This window comes from Ahaetulla prasina, chromosome 6 (assembly GCF_028640845.1).
Source record: "Ahaetulla prasina isolate Xishuangbanna chromosome 6, ASM2864084v1, whole genome shotgun sequence".
NCBI classification, from domain to species: domain Eukaryota; kingdom Metazoa; phylum Chordata; class Lepidosauria; order Squamata; family Colubridae; genus Ahaetulla; species Ahaetulla prasina.
The window spans coordinates 82,513,399-82,531,109 of NC_080544.1; the positions used below are offsets into that span (position 1 = coordinate 82,513,399).

General features: G+C 39.4%; 2 protein-coding genes across 5 annotated transcripts in view; one reads left to right on the forward strand and one right to left on the reverse strand.

Moving 5' to 3' along the window:
• Positions 1-8,834, forward strand: part of RNF13 (ring finger protein 13) — a 60,066-nt gene extending 51,232 nt beyond the window's left edge. For all 3 annotated transcript variants that reach the window (XM_058187830.1, XM_058187831.1, XM_058187832.1), the window contains 2 exons: positions 5,364-5,444; positions 6,935-8,834. In XM_058187830.1, the coding sequence (XP_058043813.1) occupies positions 5,364-5,444; positions 6,935-7,317 (464 nt within the window). In that variant the 3' untranslated portion in view covers positions 7,318-8,834. The remainder of the gene's footprint in view (positions 1-5,363; positions 5,445-6,934) is intronic.
• A 1,915-nt stretch (positions 8,835-10,749) lies between these two features.
• Positions 10,750-17,573, reverse strand: PFN2 (profilin 2). 2 transcript variants are annotated; one of them, XR_009155688.1, is made up of 4 exons: positions 17,187-17,573; positions 14,107-14,299; positions 12,224-12,746; positions 10,750-11,769 (listed from the first exon to the last, which is right to left on the reverse strand). XR_009155688.1 is itself a non-coding variant. In XM_058187836.1 (3 exons), the coding sequence occupies exons 1-3, from the start codon at positions 17,316-17,318 to the stop codon at positions 12,649-12,651; spliced, it is 423 nt and encodes a 140-aa protein (XP_058043819.1). In that variant the 5' UTR covers positions 17,319-17,573; the 3' UTR covers positions 10,750-12,648. The 2 variants fall into 2 exon arrangements, 1 of the variants encoding a protein (XP_058043819.1); XM_058187836.1 differs by having other exon boundaries at positions 10,750-12,746.
• Between the last annotated feature and the right edge of the window lie 138 nt (positions 17,574-17,711).

Consider the following 17,711-nt stretch of genomic DNA (forward strand, 5'->3'; position numbering starts at 1 on the left):
GCCAGTACCCCTCCTCTCAGATCGACAGGGCTAGGGCTGGCAAGAGTTTGTTCGTGGCTGCTCTTCGCAGCTGCCATTAAGAGAAGGGGCGCGCAAGCTACGGTTTGTGGGAGCGATCTCCACAAGGCCGTTCTGGTTGGATGGTAGGTGCACGTGGGGAATGTTCCCCCACTGTCCGTCCCCCCCCCCCCGCCTCGCTTCCTCACATCGTGCTGCTTGCACGGGAAGCAAATTAAAAGCTGCCATGATTGCTGGAGGCAGTAGCCTGAGCGGCACCGGCAAAACAGCTGGTTGGCGTTCCAGCACCTGTCCCTCTGCAGTGGGCTGATGTTTAGGGCCCTCCTGCACCTGAAAAATAATAAGACACCCCCCCCCCCCCATAATAAGGCCAAGGCCATATTTTGGGGGTCAAAAGAAAATAAGACCCTGTCTTATTTTCGGGAATCACAGTAGTATATTTGAACTGTTTGGACTCCTCTGTTTCCAGAATGACTCTTTTCAAATCTCCTGAAACAAGCATTCTAATAACATGATGATAATTATTTTTCAAGTAATGGTTATATACACTATAATTCTTCAATTTATCTGACTTAAAAGGGCAGAGCAGATGCTATTATTACTTTACGGAAATAATTGCCTGAAAAATAGAAGCTAAATAACTGCTTAAGGGTTTATAGATTCCCCCATATAATTTATGTTTCAGCATTAACAAATTGCAGGGTATGGCACAAAGTGTAACACCCTAGTTCAAATATAACTTGATTTCTATTGCATTAAACTAATGGTCATCTTGTTTGACATTACTTGCACATTTCTAACATTCCCAGCTTAGAAATATAAATTCTCAATTAACATTTTCACATTAATGCTGCTTATACTTACTGGGAAAATACATTGATTACATTGTGTGTAAAAGAGCTACAAGAATAATATTGGTAGTTTATAATCTTAATGTGCTTTGTTGGATGTTTACAGACCTAATTGCCTATGGTATGTGAAGCATTTTTTTCTCTCTTATGTGTAGTTAACCAAATTTCTTGCCACCTCACAGTATTTGCAGACTTACATGTACTTAATTTAAAAAACAAGTCTTTAGGTTTTTCTCCGAAAAATTTTAATTGGGAAGCGTCAAGACAGAACTTACTCTCTCCCATTAATAGTTCAGTTGTCAGTGCTAAAATATCAACTAAGTTGCTTATAAAATTGTGATTACTAGCCTCCCAAGGAAAACAAATGTGGTTGTGGAAAAATGTAACACAAAAAGGGTTGTAAGCTTCTTTAATCAAAGGCATTGCTATGAGAACGACAGCATCTAAACAAAGCAAGCCTAGGTAATCCCCATGGTTCCAGCACAAAGAAGTTGTACCTTAGAAAACCTAGTTCAGAATTAGCTCTTTGTGATACTGTATTTGGCAAGGGAGGAGCCAGAATTGCCATTTGTTGAAGATACGATTTCCCAAGGCCCTAATGCAAAATCCATTAGCACCAATTACAGCTGGTCAAACCATGTTGACACTGAACTGAAGGGTTAACTATTTCTGCTTCTTTATTTCATATTTGGATGGCAAATTTGGAAGAGTCTAATCTTGGTGTTAGGCATTCCTTCATTTTCTTTCAACTATAACACATTCTGATTGCCTGCAAACTTTATGCCCTTCTTTGCATTCAGATGAGTCTAATTAGTGAAACTTTTTAGAAAAAGAGAGGGATTCTTTCATCTCCCAACTGAATTTTTGTGTTAAATCTGAGCCAACAGGTTCTAGGCTGTATCTTGGCAACACTGAGACTTCTTGTATGGCATAAAAACTAGCTTTCCTGATGGGTGGAAGGGGGAAATGTCCTGACAGTTATGTCACAGTAATGAGACGAGGGAACTGGAGCATTGTTAGTATTTAAGATGAGAAAGTCTGTGAATTGTTACCAACCTTAATTTCGGTGAACCTTTTTTTCTATACGTGTACTTGCACTACAGTTTCTGCTGTGCATCTGGTGCGATGCAAATATCTTAATAATTAGATTACTCATTCTACGGAGAAATAGCCACCCTGCCTCTGATTATAACTCTTTAGTCTCATTAGTTGCGGCTTTTTTCCTCCTTAATACAGTACTTCTAATGTTTTGCTAGATTTGTTTATTACAATTTTAATCTACTGATTCTAGTCCTGTCCTCTGTAACAACAAAGGCAAATTAACATCTTAGAGCTAAGATGCCTGGAGTTATCCACATCTTTCTGAGTCTCCATTGGGCTTGTTTTCCAGACTGCTCATCAAGGTTCCTCTTTGTGACATGTTTCAATTTATCAGTATCTTTTCTTTCAGTGTGCTAAATTTGACATATTTCTCTGACTGAAGTCTGATTAACAAATTATAGTTGGATAACCGTTTTCCATGAAGTACAGTCTGTGATTGCACTAATTGACGAAAATTAATAACAGACTCACCTCATGTTCTGTTTGGAATATCTTAAATCATTTTCATGTCTACCGGTGAACCTCAGTTAACAAGAGTAATTGGGACTGGAATTTTCAGGATTAAACAATGATTATAAAGAACCATACTGAAATTCTGGCACTCCCAATTGCCATCATTAAGCAAATCACAAGACATTGTTAAGCATGACATCACATGACTGCCATTTGCAGCTTCTTGTTGTCTTTCTCACTAACTGCTTGTCAGAAGCCAGCAGTGAAAATCACAAATGGCAATCCTATGACCGCAGGATGCTGTGATGATTGGAACTTCATTCAACACCATCGTAAGTTCAAACAGTTACAGATGAGTGTGGTTGTTAAGTGAAGACCATCTGTATTGTCAAGAACCCATGTAATATGTATTCATTTAGTCCAATTGTTTATTAAATCGGTTTATATAACCACCCTGCTCATGAATACAACTATAGTTTGGCTTCCATTTTTAATTTTTGGTACCTCAATTAAAGCTTACACTAGATTCAGCTCATTGTTCCAACCTGCCAATATCATTTTGAGTCATGCCTGTTTTCTGTATAGTGAGCTCACCCTCCTGGCTTAATGACAACTGCAGATTCAGTAGCCACACAATTTACTCCCTCATCGAAGTCACTTAGCTGCCTAGATAATGAAATTTCTGGCACTTTGGGATGGCCCTGTAGTCTGTTCTTAGCAGAACAATACTGAGGATGGCAGCAAACCTTTATTGTTGCTAGCTTTATCTGCACCTCTTAAAAGGAAATCTGAAAACAATGTCTCATTTATATTGACTATTTCCCTATGACTATCATTAAGTGTTGTATCTTATGATTCTTGACGAATGTATCTTTTCTTTTATGTATACTGAGAGCGTATACATCAAGACAAATTCCTTGTGTGTCCAATCATACTTGGCTAATAAACAATATTCTTTTCTTTTCTTTTCTTTTCTTTTCTTTTCTTTTCTTTTCTTTTCTTTTCTTTTCTTTTCTTTTCTTTTCTTTTCTGTGCCTTAAAGACTAGAATACTCTATATTCCTTATTGGGAATTGCTTTGGAAATCTGCCCCGGATCTTCATCTACAGCAAATGAAAAATTGAAATGTTTCTTAGATTCTCGGCCAACCTTAATTCTTTCTTTTTCAATTTTTATGCCACATTCCTCCATAAAAAAAACCAGTTATTTGGGGGGAGATTCCCCCCCACTTTAATATCATTTGCAAAGAGCCAGCTTGATGTAGTTGTTAAGGCAGGAACTATTAGTTCTAGTCCTGCTTTAGACGCAAAGACAGCTGTGTGACCTTGGGCCAGTCATTTTCTCTCAGCCCTAGGAAGGAGGCAAGGCACTTCTGAAAAACCTTGCCAAGAAAATTGCAGAGACTCATATAGGCCATTGCCAGGAGTCAAAAAACTGACTTGAAGGCACAGACTCAAAGAGAGCAAATGCTTTTATTTTAGCTGAATAAAGATTTATTTTTTTAAAAGTAAAGATACTTCGATACTGCTATAAACAGTTTGGCACTTTGTCTTTCCTGGGCTTTTGCAGTACCCCACTAGGAAAAGATAGCTTTGGTATAAGAAGTTGCAGGGAGCTTCTTGATTAACTCTCCATACATCTTGAAACATCTTTCACCAAAAGTGCTCCATTTATTCTTATATTGAAGCTGCTATCCTATTACACTAAGTATTAGAATTCTATAAAATGGTACGATACTCCTGTCATTTGTTCAATTGACTGAGTTTATAGGAAGCATTTTAACATATGGGAGAAGTTACAATATTATGAAACAGCAGAAATTAGCTAAACATTTAAGGCAAAAGGAGGCTGTTGAATAAAGCGAAATTTTTGGAGTAGACTCTGCTTAAGGGGAATATAAGGCATATCTATTTTGCTTTTGGTGAGAGCAACATGGAGTATATATAGAAGCCTACTTGGATGTTTTTTTTTAAATTTCTGTGTATGGGTTCCGTCTTGTGATTTTTGGTGGTATCTGATTCAAGTACTAACCAGGTCTGATCCTGCTTAGCTTTCAGCTCTCATTTATCTAGACTTACAATATGGCAAGTTTTAAAATAATTATAAATTTGTTCATGTTCTTATAATTGTCCCTTTCTAGTGATCTAGTGAACTGTTTAAATTGGCAGTAGTTCTTCAGGTTTTTAGACACAGATCATAATCCAAAACCATTAAAAGATACAAGAAATGCCTATAGCAGCTGTTATAAAGCACTCCCCTCCCCCCATTGAGCTACAGATAGTCCTTGATGTAAGACTGTAGTTGGGAAAAGATTTTTGGTTGTAAGTCATGACTGTTTTAGGGGACCCAAAAGACTCGATCTAATTTTATTATCCCTTTTATGCCAGTAATTAAGAGACTCATATGCATAAATGTGAATCCATTCTCCTGAATAGGGTTTTAAGTTGCAGATTGCAGTTACATGAACGCAGAATGCTGTAACCAGTCACGAATGTATGTTGGTTGCCAAATGCCCCAAATGTGGTCAGGTGATTGGGGGAGAGGGAGAAACAAGACATAGGCAATATTTTACAACAGCTAGAAGTGTTTTATAAGCCATAAAGCATTCTTCCTGCCATGGTAATTCAGAACAGTCATTAAATGATCAGTCATAAGTCAAGGACTATCCATATAGCTTTTGCATAGCAGATGTTCTGAGTTCTTAATATAACTATTTAAATGCTAATACTCTATATAAGAAAGCTAGTTTGATATAGTGGTTGAAGGCAATGAACTGTAATCCAGGAAGCTGTAAATTCTAGATGACTCACTTTACTTAGAATGGCTTAGATCTCAAGCAGCCACCTAAAGGCACTCTGAATACATTTCTGCAGGGCATGGATTCTGCTACATACTCTTACTTGTGTTTCTGTCTCTTTCATTCAAAACTTCTCTGCTTCAGGAGATGAGTATGATGTTTGTGCCATTTGCCTGGATGAATATGAGGATGGAGATAAACTCAGAATTCTTCCTTGTTCTCATGGTAAGTAGCTACATTAGATTATTTACTGAAGTCATTTTGGTGAGGGATACAAGATTTTGCTTCTTATAGACAAGGAACCAAATGTTGTGTATTTGTAAATGCAGTTGTTTTCATTAAACTAAGGCTGGTTCCTACAGAATTGTTGTGATTACATCTCCCAGAATTGCCAGCCACCTTGGGCAAAGACATATTTCAAAGTGTTATTTCAAGAAACAGTTTAGAATATAATAAAGTTGGGGTGTGGCAGGTAAGAGAGAAGAAACAGTTCTATATTTTTAGGAATTTTGACAGTGTTAGCAGTATCAGTATCCTAGATTTGATTGTATATTAAGATTGAAACAGGTGACATTTTAAATATTAATATTAAATGGTTGGATCCAACACTCATATTTATAAAAATTATGCATTGGCTGGCAGTTTTTATCTTCTCAAAGAGATTAATAGAATAGCTGGACTGACTAGACTTTGTCTGATACAGGTCAGAAATTGTTACCTTTTAAAAACTCAATTATGCTATTTTCAGTTTGCATTTTGAAATGATAATCCAAGGAGATCCAAGTCATGAGTGTTATTTGAAAGTACAAATGAGTGGCTTGCTTACAGGTAAAAATGTGACATTGCTTGTAACTAAATAATTTCCTGTGGTGGATTCTGTGTTGTTTGTGCTCTGTAAAATCCACATTTATAGCTTTCCACAAACACAGATTTTTGTTGAACCTAATTTTTCATAATAGTTGAAATTCAACTATTAGTAGTAGAAATTAGTACAGGGAGCACAATGTTTGATTGCAGACTTAGAAGGACCCATTTAACTTTTTATTTTTTGTACTGCATCTTATGATTGTAGGCATTGTAATAGAACAGTGATGGCGAACCTATGGCACACGTGCCAGAGGTGGTACACAGAGCCCTCTGTGTGGGCACATGCGCTGTTGCCAGGTGCTCTTCTGGTTTCTGGTGCACATATGCACGCTGGCCAAACAGGTCTTCGTGGGTGCCGGAGCACCAGAAAAGGGCCCGAAAAATGGCCAAAACAGCCAAAAAACAGGCATGCATGGACCAGCCAGCTGGTCTTTGGGTTTCCGGTGCTCCGGCACGCACACATGTACGCATGTTCTGGTTTGGGCACTTGATGCCAAAAAGGTTCACCATTACTATAATAGACTAATAACTATTATCTGAAAATGTAAGACTGCTCAGAGGCCCAACATTATTTCACAGTTCTTAAATTCAGCAATGACATTTCGTTAGCTACTGCTCTGCAGGACAAGAACTTAAAAACACACATACCACAAGTAACATCTATAGTTTCTTCAGAAGTAAACTGGCTTCTATAGAAAAAATGGTGTGAAGGTGGGTGGCACAGAGTGCCTTGTGTATTATCATAAAACATGTAAAATTATCTCCAAACTGCCTATAACTGCCCATTTTCCCCATCTCCTTCAAACACCTCTCTCTTTCCTTCCCCTCTTTCTCTTTTTTTCTGACAGCCTACCACTGCAAATGTGTGGATCCTTGGCTAACTAAAACGAAGAAAACGTGTCCTGTCTGTAAACAGAAAGTGGTCCCTTCTCAGGGAGATTCCGATTCTGAAACAGACAGCAGTCAGGAGGAGAATGAAGTCTCTGAGAATACCCCTTTGCTTAGGCCGATTGCTTCAGTTAGCACTCAGTCTTTTGGGGCATTATCAGAGTCATACTCTCATCCAAATATGACAGAATCTTCAGACTATGAGGAAGAGGAGGAGGAAGAGGAAGAAGGAAATGAAGATATTGACAGTAGCGATGCAGAGAATGGAGTGACGGAAGAAAGTGTAGTAGTCCAGCTACAGCCCAATGATGAAAAGGATTACAGAGCAGCAGATGCTGTTTGAACTGCAAAATGGGCAGTGTTACATGAACTCCTCTCCCCAGGACCTCTTACCTTATGTACCTGTACATAAGAGAAGTGCATTGCAGCCCATCCATTGCTTCACCAGAAGTACCTGTTCATATAGCATTCTATAGTTTAATCTCATTACAGGTTTCTTTACTTTTTGTTTATTCGATTCGTCTTTTGAAGACAAGCATTTTAACAGGACTTCACAATGTTAGTAATGGGGCTTCCACCACTAAATATAATGCACCCCCACAAAAGAGGTGTATCAGCATCTTGTTAAATGAAGTTGAACCAAGACCGTACATGTGTTTTCCCTGCTACAAGGGTGTAAGTAAGCAGTGACTTATTCGGTTATTTGTTAAACTTATGGTAAGTAACACCCTAAGCATCCATCCAACCAAAAATGTATGGGTGTTATGTCTGTGAAGGCTTTCTCTACAAGAACCAGCACCTTTTAAAGAACAAGATATGCTTGTTCTGTATTTGTCTGCCAAGAGTATTTCCCAACAATGAGGAATTGGAGCTTTGAGCTCTGTGAAGGATTTTGACTGTCGTTCATTATCCTATTGCGTTTGCAAGCACCTGGCAAAGAAATCTCAACATGACTTAGCTTAACCCATCTTTAAGGAAATAAAGGATAACCCCCCATGTTCGTTGGCATACTTCACTAATACTCCGCTTTCTTCAGACAGGGATTGGGACCAGGTTACAGAAAGACAACCTTAGAGCACACCACCTACTAGAACATTTAATTTTGTGTATGCCATATTTGGAAACAATTTTGTGTGCAGTACTGATTCACAAAGGAGGTATATCTTGTAATAAGAATGTCTGATACATTAGCTTGGTAAAAACTATGCAGAGAAATAAATCAAACTATGTATTGAATTTGAAAATGAGTGCTCATAGCTAACAGGATTTTACTTACACTGTATCATGAAAAGAACTTCATTATATAGAAGTGTAACTATGTAAAAAAAAATGTAGCCATGCTTCTGTATAGTCAAATTACAGGGATTTTTTTTTATATAGCCTTGTACAGGAAAGTTTGAAAGGATGTTAATAAATACGTTTTCCACTTTAATAGCCATTTTGCCAGTATATGTGGATCTACATTAAAACAGGCTGTGTGACTTCCTTTATCCTTCCAAAAATGGTTAATACCCCTTTCCTGCATGGCTGGTGTTTAGGCAGCAGAATACCAGAAATTTCAATTAACCACTCTTGCCATGGTTTTTTAATAAACAAATGCCATTCTCTTTGTGAAGAAGCTATGTCTGAGTTAGACCTTTAAACTAGCATGATAGTCATAAGCTTTGGAAAATACTTGCTTATGCATGCAACCAACTGGATTCTTGAATGCAGTTTAGGTCAGCCACACCTGAACTGACTTCTGTCTCTCTCTCTCACATACACATTTATTATATTTTTATCAAGTCTTTATTATTTTTATAACTAACATGGCAAATATATAAATATATATATATAAATAAAAAATAATAAAAATTAAAAGTTTGGGAGCCTCTCTGAACAAGTAAGAAATAACTTCTCTTTCACATCTTTATTGCATTTTTTATCAAGCCTTTATTATTTTTATAACTAAGGTGGCAAACATATCTAGTACTTCTTCCTCCTCCTATTTTCTCCATAACAATGCTGAGGTGAGTTGGGCTGAAGGAGAGTGGCTTGCCAAAAATCACCCAGCTGGCTTTCATGCCTAAATAAGGTTCAAGAAAGTAAACAAGAAGGAAAAAAATCATAAACTCTTTATGAATTACTTGTTTTCACATTAGTATTTGTACAATTAATAAAAAAGCCCTTACTGTGAGTCATCAACACAGGTATATCCTATACTTCATACTTTTAAAGTATTGAATTTTGTTCAAAAGAAGGGCTTGAGATCTTAAAATATTGGATTGAAATGTTTTGATTTCTAAAACGTGCAACACCATTTATATATCATCTATGAGCAAAGACAACTAGAATTAGTAAATATTAATTTATTCAGCCAACTGTTTTGCAAGCTCTTCAATTTATCCAATTAATGAACCCATTTTTCCCTTGGTAAACATTTCAGTAGCTGTTTTATCAGTTTTATATTTTAAGAAGTCTGTGCATTTGTCTGAAACAAAACAGTTCCTCTGTTGAACTTGTGACTTTTAAACCTTATTTGCTTTTTTAAAACAAATTGTCAAATATTCACCCTAAAAAGATTTTTTTAAAGAGCAATATTACTTATTTGAAGAACGTGGCAGGCATAGACTTAAAATTACTTGGCAAGCTGTTTGGAATCTTGAGGCACATCCCAGCATTATTAAGTCTTAAGTCCTATTATTAGCGAAAGACTGAAATTGGCATTCAGGTTTTCATCCAACTGACATAGTTTTATGTATTTGAATTTTCCACGGATATAAAGGGGCTTCAAAGATTAGATAGTTTGTCAAACTTTGGATAAGTTTTAGATTGCAAGGCCTAATGGTTTACTGGTTTGCTATGAAAAATAAGGGAAGAACTTTGAGCAATTGTACATGGTCATGTTGCCTGCTAAACTACAGGATGCTATTGCTGAAAAGCGCTCTTATTTTTTACTTTTGAGGTGTTTATAAAAGGAGTGGAAAGCCTCTGGGTGATAATTGCCATTTCCTTTCTTAAATTAACTTTAATATGATTTAGAGATTGGGGGATTGTTTAAAGGTGGAAGTGTAAAGACTTGTTTCCTATACCTTTTTCTAGACTCCTTAATTTTTGAACATATAAAGGCTTACACAGTATCAGGCTGGCTGTGGTTCGTGGACATAAATCTGTGTATTACCATAACAGTTGGAACCTTCTTCAATTGTAATATAAGTTAATTTTAAAGTCACCAAGTAGTAAATGGTTATATATTTATGGTTTCAATGTTGCAAGGCACCCAGTCATTGTGTCAAGATGGTTGATAAACAAATTTAATGTTATTTACCAGAAATCAGTAAAAATTAATAAATCTGAGATTGAATAAAAACATTGGAAGGATGATAATGCTAAAAATGGAGATCTTCCACTGAAGCTGGAGTTTTCAAAACAGACAAAAATCTAAATGTCAGTATAGCTGTATTAATCAAGATTCAGCGATAGCTCTACATTTGGCTATCTAGCAGCTTTTTCTGTTGATCAAACTGGTTTTAATGACTTTCAGTTGATGTACAGCAAAAGCAACATTGACATAATTGAATACAGATTTCTTCCCTCTCCCAGATCTGTTGAAAAATGTGATTGATATTTATTAAAGGATCTTCGGAGGATTATTATTCACTAAATTCAACAGATTGCATGATAATTAAATTTATGCCGATCTTAATAGAAAAAAATTAGTGTAAGTATAAGGTAGATAATCCACAAGGGCAACAAAGAAAAAGAAAAAACCACCACATAACACACTAATTCATAATTTATTTGGTTGGAATAAATTTATTTCATCTGTCTGTAAACAAGGTGTTTAATAGTTATGGCATTTTTTGAAATGCATATTAAATCAGATGAGTTAGACTGTATCCCAGATGTAACAAAGTGCAGGGAAATAAATGAACAAATCAGCAACAAGAATTTGTTTAAGTCTGTACATTATCCACAAGGCTCAAACAATAGAAGCAAATACTAGAGTGTCCCTAAAGTAGTGCCATTCAGAAGAAGCCATTCTTGTAGTTAAAATCCATCTCACAATAGCAACAGATCATTTTTTAAAACATTAGTATGGCACAGAATACATATTAAAAATTTATCACAAGACAGCCAACTCAGTTATTCCAACCAAGACCATCTTTCATTTTCTGTATACAGAGTTCTGCAGTTCTCTTTTAAATGAACATACATGTTAGTACCGTGCTCAAACTGACAATTTGGTTACACGTTTCAGATGACTAATGCACAAGGCAATTTACTTCACAATTTCTGCAGCTAGGGCATGATAGGCCAAATAAAAATTAGATTTGAAATGGTATTATTTGAACTTTTATTTTAAAACTACCAACCTTCAAAACATACACTGGTATCAAAGTAGCAAGTCTTAATATCCTTTCAACGTTCCAACAGACTGATGTCAGTCAAGGTGCTACCTGTATAACCAAAGGTGGCAGTTTGCTGACAGTGACACTGCAGTATCATATAAAACCCAAGCTGCAAATCAAAATTGGTCCTATGAAAAAAAATGAAACTGGACACACTCCAGATGGTTACACTGGGATATCTAAAGTCCATGATGGCAGCCTTTTTACAGTTCAACTACAGAACAGGAGCTGGCAAAGAAAGTTACGTGCCTGAGCTATTGTGGTGATGGAATGTCCCTGGGGATTCATTCAAGATGGTGATGGTGGTTTGGTGATGGGAGAAGTGCATCGGCACCTTTTCATAGTTTTGCAGTTACCCTTTTAAAGCAGGATGTGCTTCAGACATCATGGAGAGTTTTGCAAGTCTACACAGAAGAGCAACAACAAAACTAGAGCAACAATTTTAACAGCTTTCAAGCAGCAAATTGGTTAAACAAACCAGGCACTGTATTTTAAAAAATGTATTTATAGATAGAAGATGGAAGCAAAGAAACAAAAAGTGAATGAGGACAAGGGGGAAGAAAGTAGAGATATGCATGCACTTTACCCCTCCCAACCATGCTCTACAAAGGAAGACTAATGAGCTGTGTAAATGCTCAAAGTGCTGAAGAGGCATTGATCAATCTTGATTGTACAATCGGCACCTTTATTTCACTTCATTTAAATTGGTTTAGTTCTCAATGTCACATTAATCGCTAAGACAAAGCAGTCTGGACTTAGCATGATTTTCTTCCCAAGGTTTCAATGTATCATGCATATCATCTGTTTGCAATAGATGGTGCCAGATACAGAATGTGGATACAACAATGATTAACATACCAACAAAAAGTGTAACTGAAGCCATGACATCAGGGAAAAGATCTGTAAATAAATTGCCATCTTTAGGCTAGTATTACGGTGAACACAAGAGGATTGTGATGAGAGTTGCTATGTGAATGGGGAGAGGTTGTTTAGATATCAAACCTCTGCAGGTGTAAAGCCAGTTCATTAGCTTTCTTATTGAGTGTCCCTCTTTGGACAGTTTCTCTTTCCCATAACCATAACCAATGCTGGAGTACACAAGGAAACAAGGATGAACAGAAATAAAGAAAGAATAACACCTTTCCCCACCAATAGAGGGATACAAAGGAGACACAGGTTCATTCCCCATCACCCTGCATTGCTAATAAAGTTTCCACAATGTAGATTACTGTCAGGAAAGTTTAATAGCAATTTTCCCTAATACTTAACAGTCTGCCTAGCAACTAGAACCCAGAGTCTCTCAAGTATTTTGCCATTGAGTATGCCTTCTTATTCAATCCGCCTCCATGGACCCCTTCTTTGCCCATTACGAAGACCAAGACTGAAAGAGAAAACAAGTATAAAAAGAGTGTTAAAAATAATTCCAAGTGTTAATTAAGCACTGTAATAAGAATACACAAATGTTTCACATCAGATCAATCACCTAGGATTATTCTTTGTTCGAATGTTTCTGTTTCAAAAGTTTTAATAAAAAGTGCAGGCAGATAAACTCTCTAATGTCTGAGAAGCAGCATATTTATGATGTGGGAATTATAACTGAAATAACTACAGTAAATATACACTTGGTATAAATATGATCAGAATTATTTTCAGTATAACTCAGAATAGTGTAGTTCAGAAATATTTAGAACATATTTGTAAGTTCTCTTGTATGCCAGCAGATGTCACTAAAATATATAGTAATTCTGTTCTCAAGGTGTTCTCACTACAAAAGAGTGTCCATATATATATTGTTCTGCTTTTTCTATACACTGTATACTTAAAAGTCTCAGCTGATGCTAGACTTGTATCTGAAAGAACCATATTCAAATCCAATCCGAGCAGTGACTTGACAATTGACAAGTTACTCTCAAATTACTCTATCCTAGAGGACTGGAGGGAAAATAGGACCTTGAACTTCCATAGAAATGACAAGATGTAAATATAGGAAATACTAAATTTTCAGTATCTTTCAGTATACATTTCTTATTTATGCAATAAGTGCTTGGTGGGACCTTTTGGACTCTGATGCCAAAAGTAATACAGGTAATCATTAACTTACAACCATTCATTTAACACCCACTTTTAAGTTATGATGGTGCTGAAAAAAAATGACTTACAACCAGACTTCGCACTTATGACTATCACAACATCCTTAGTTATGTGATCAATATTCGAGTGCTTGGCAATTGGCATTATTTACAATGGCTGTTGTGTCCTGAGATCACCATTTCTGACCTTCCCAGGGGGTATCCAACAAAGTCAATGGGGGAAGCCAGGTTGATTTAACAACCACTTCAATTAGCAAAGGAAGTTCTGTTCTCAACTGTAATCATAAATTAGGAACTACTTGTACCCACTCCAAGTTCAGAAAATGATTTAATGGAATGCCTGTGAGCTTAATATAAGTTTGTGAACTATTGAAATGAACAGTTGAATGGTTCAGAATACCCCTGTTCTCTAACACTACATGCGTATGCCACGTATTAAAAATCCAGGCTGTCTTTTTGAAAATAAATAATGTAGTCAACTCATTTACATTCTCAACATTAAGCCTTAATACTGTGAATCTTGCACCAATATGGACAAAACAGTTTCATGAACAAATTTGATTGGATAAAACTTGAAATTATTTATTGCCTGCATATTTTCTACTATTTAATAAAAAAGCAAATCAAACGATAGTGCAAGAAGAAGCTTACCTCGTCCAGCTCTGCCTACAGCAACATTATATGTTGGTTCGCCACCTTGGCTCTTTGTCCTGATGTCCATTGTACAGTCACCATCCACATAGAGGCTATCTCGGATCACAGAACACTTCTTTGCACCAAGAGTCAGACCGTTGGTAAAAAAACCTTCGCGGTCTTTTCCTACAATCATATCTATTTCTATAGGCTGTCAAAGAGAGAAATCCAGAATTTTAGTTGAATCTTTAATGTTGCACACTGAAGAATATATGGATCTAGAAATTGTGCAAGTTCAATAGCAAGTTCTCTAGCAATTTAACATAAAGGTGGAATCTGAATTCAAGGGATAGTTCTTTAGCTATGAAGTGCAAACTCTAAGCAGAAAGCACATTTTAATTTGAGTGACATGCCACAGTTGCATTCTACAAAGTAGATGAACCCAAAACAAAGATTTAAATAAATAAACGTAACATAAAATTCATTTTATTATGTGTTTTCAATAATTCTCTTTAGTAGTTTTAAAATTTACAAATTGATGCCAGCTTTTGTATAGACTCTAAGATTGCATCCAATCCTTTCATGGGATGCATGAAATACTTGTGGTTAAGTTAATCTTTGCTTGGAACTCTACTGTAAAAAAGTTATTTTGAATGCTAATAAAATTATATGCAGGTTAAGGAGCTATTTCTTAGATAAATATCAGAGAAGTATAGCAATAGACATCATAGACATTTTACTATATGAATAGGCACCACCTTTGAATTCAACAGATCTAAGACAGAAGGTGAACCAATCCATTAACAGCCTTATGCTGTCCATAAACCCTCTTAGATGTAATGTAACTACAGCTTTAAGGCATTAATAGTATACATTAAATACTGAAGGACAAAATGCAGGCTATCCTTAATTATTTATATCTAGAGCTTTAGGACTTCTTAAACCAGGTTTCTCAAACGTAAAGCATACAGGGTTCTTACTCCCATTACTGCAAATTTGTGTTTTTGCACCAAACATTATAATGCAACTCAAAAGCTGCTGAGATTGCTTAGACAAAAATGGATAGGTTTTCAGAACTGCCAGGCATCCGATAGCTATATAGAAGAGGCAAATGAAGCAACAACACGGCCTGTTTTAACAACTGGAAATAGAATAAGCAAGCTGCTTACAAATCAGTCTTTTTTCTCTAAACCCAGACCAGCATTTTGTTCAAACAATACAGACAATAACAATAGAAAAGGCAGCTCAGCTAGAAAATGTGTTCCCCAAACCTTTTTCCATTGGAAGGCGTCTCCTTCCAATGGAACTGCAGAGTCATAGCAGGCCCTAGTCATTCCCAAGTACAGGCCAGGAGTCTACCTATCATGATCACCATCTCAATACTAGAGAAAGACTAGCTCAGCAGCCACCAAGGGCACTGCTTTTTTAACCCACCCTATACCTGCTGCAGATAAGGCAATATTTTAAGCCTTATCTTAACATTGCTGACACCTAAAGCAAAATCCTCGTTATTCTTGGGATAGATTATTAACAAAAGAGCAAAACGTATTTCAATAGTTTGTCAATTTTTGCACATGCCTGCACAGATAGGCAGGCAGTTAGCCAAAATGGCATTCCGGAGAAAAAAGAGCCATCCATGATCAGGATTGTAATGCAACATCAAATTGCACTCCGAATGCACTGGCACGTACACGAAGATTATGTATACAAATATTTATATCATGCCAATAATTGCGGTGTTTCAGCCTGCAAACACCGGCTGGTCAACACACAATACGGAACCTTCTTAGAGGGATCATCCCTCTCCTTTATCAGCTCTACTTCTATGGACCAGGGCACTTTAGGATAAGTCCGAAAGCCAGGTTTGTGGGGGGGAGAAGGAAGGGGCGAAAGACGAAGACTGCAGTGCAGGAACCGAGGTGATTAATATCTCGGGAGAGAGGAGTGAGAAAAGGAGGGGTTAAAAAAAAAATCAGCGGCAATGCGCCATCTTGGAGGCGAAAAACCTGGAGCAACTGGCGAGGAACGGATTCACAAAAGCCTCCTACGCTACATTCGCAAATCCCTCCCCAACAGCGCGAGGCAGACTAAGGGATTCCTACGCTAAACTCCCTCTGAATCATCCGCAAGCGCGCGCGCGCGGCCGCCCGCCCTTTCCAGGGTCCGGCCTTTTCCCTCTTCCTCCTCCCGCTCTGTTGCCGGGCATGACTTAGTCCAACGCTGGTAGTAAAGACGCCCCCGCACCCTACCGTACAAAATGGTGCCCCCCTCCCCCCCCATACACACGAAGGATCGGGCTTTTCTACCTTCCCCCTGGCTCCACGTGCACCTGAAATCTGGGGCGAAACTCCCAACGGCAGCTTTCCCCAACCTCCCAATCTGGGGCCCTTTATTTCCTCCCCCCCCCCGCCTCAAATCACGACTATCCCCTTTCAGGGCCAGCTCTCGAGGAGCCTTTCCCTTCCAAGCCCCTAAACCGGGAGGGGGCGGGGGAATAATAATAAAGAAAAAGAGGGGCTCGCTTTCAGTTCACACGTTCATGAAGCTGGATCTCTCGGGAGACGGCTTTCCGCGGGAAGAGGCCAACGCCGCGGCCGGGAGCAAAACCCTTCTTCCACGAGGGAACTCCCCGCCCCCCCTCCCGCCTCTTCCCTCGCCACTTTCCAAGGATTTCGCTAAAGGGGGAGGGGAGGCAGAGAAAGGGAAGCGCCGGACGGGGCAGCGGGCGGCCCTTCCCACCCTCCGGCCCGGCGGTGGGAAGAGAGGGGCGAGCCCCTCCGCAAGCGGTGCTGCTGCTGCTGCTGCTGCGGACGCATGTGAAACGAGGAGACGGGAAGGTGCCCCGCCGGGCTTCGAGGGATCGGCAGCCCTCGGCAGCTCCGTTGCAGCCCTTTCCACCCCACCCGCGGAGCTGGGTCACGGCTCGCCCAATGCGATGCGGATCCAAAGCCCAGCATCTCTGAGGAAGCCCCCCCCCTCCCCACCTCTGGTTCCCTTCCCAAATGTCGGGTCGCCTCTCTGCCTTTCCTCAACCCCCCTCCCCGCCCCTCCGGGATGGCTCCTTCCTTTCTTCCCGGGCGCCGCGGGCTTCCCCTTACCGTAATGCTGTGGAAGATGCCCCCGGCCGTCGCTGCCCAGACGTACTTGGCGTCACAGTAGCCGACAATGGCGGCCTCCTGGCAGCAGCCATCGCACATCAGGTTATCCACGTAGCTCTGCCAGCCTGCCATCTTCGGTGGGTGGGGGGGCGGGGGGCGGAAGCCGGGGCTCGGCGGCAGAGGCGGGCGGGCGGGCAAGAAGGGGGGACGGAGGCGGTAGCCGGAGCGAGCAGCCCCGCAGCGGACAGCTTCTCTGCGCGGCGGCGGGGAGGCGGCGAGGCAGGGAACGGGGGAGGGGACCGAGGGGGTGGGTCCACCTGAGGCGCTGGCGACTGCCGCGATGGCCGCCCGCCCGCTCGCTTTTTAATGGCCGTTCCCCACAGACAGCCGGAGCCGAGGCCACCAGGCAGCGCCCAACCGGCCCCGCAGCAAAGAACGGCGTCAGGAGGAGGCGCAGGAGGGGGAGACGGCCGGGGAAAAGGGGGGGGGGGGAAGAGCAGTCGAAAGAGTGCGGGCTGCCGCTCG

Bases quoted from the DNA above. Each gene is read 5' to 3' on its own strand.
- PFN2 (XM_058187836.1), bottom strand. From the start codon at position 17,318: ATGGCAGGCTGGCAGAGCTACGTGGATAACCTGATGTGCGATGGCTGC. The intron at 14,300-17,186 runs GTAAGGGGAAGC...TCTCTTTGACAG, and splicing joins GCATCTTCCACAGCATTACG to CCTATAGAAATAGATATGAT. The intron at 12,747-14,106 runs GTAAGCTTCTTC...TTTCTCTTTCAG, and splicing joins TGTAGGCAGAGCTGGACGAG to TCTTGGTCTTCGTAATGGGC.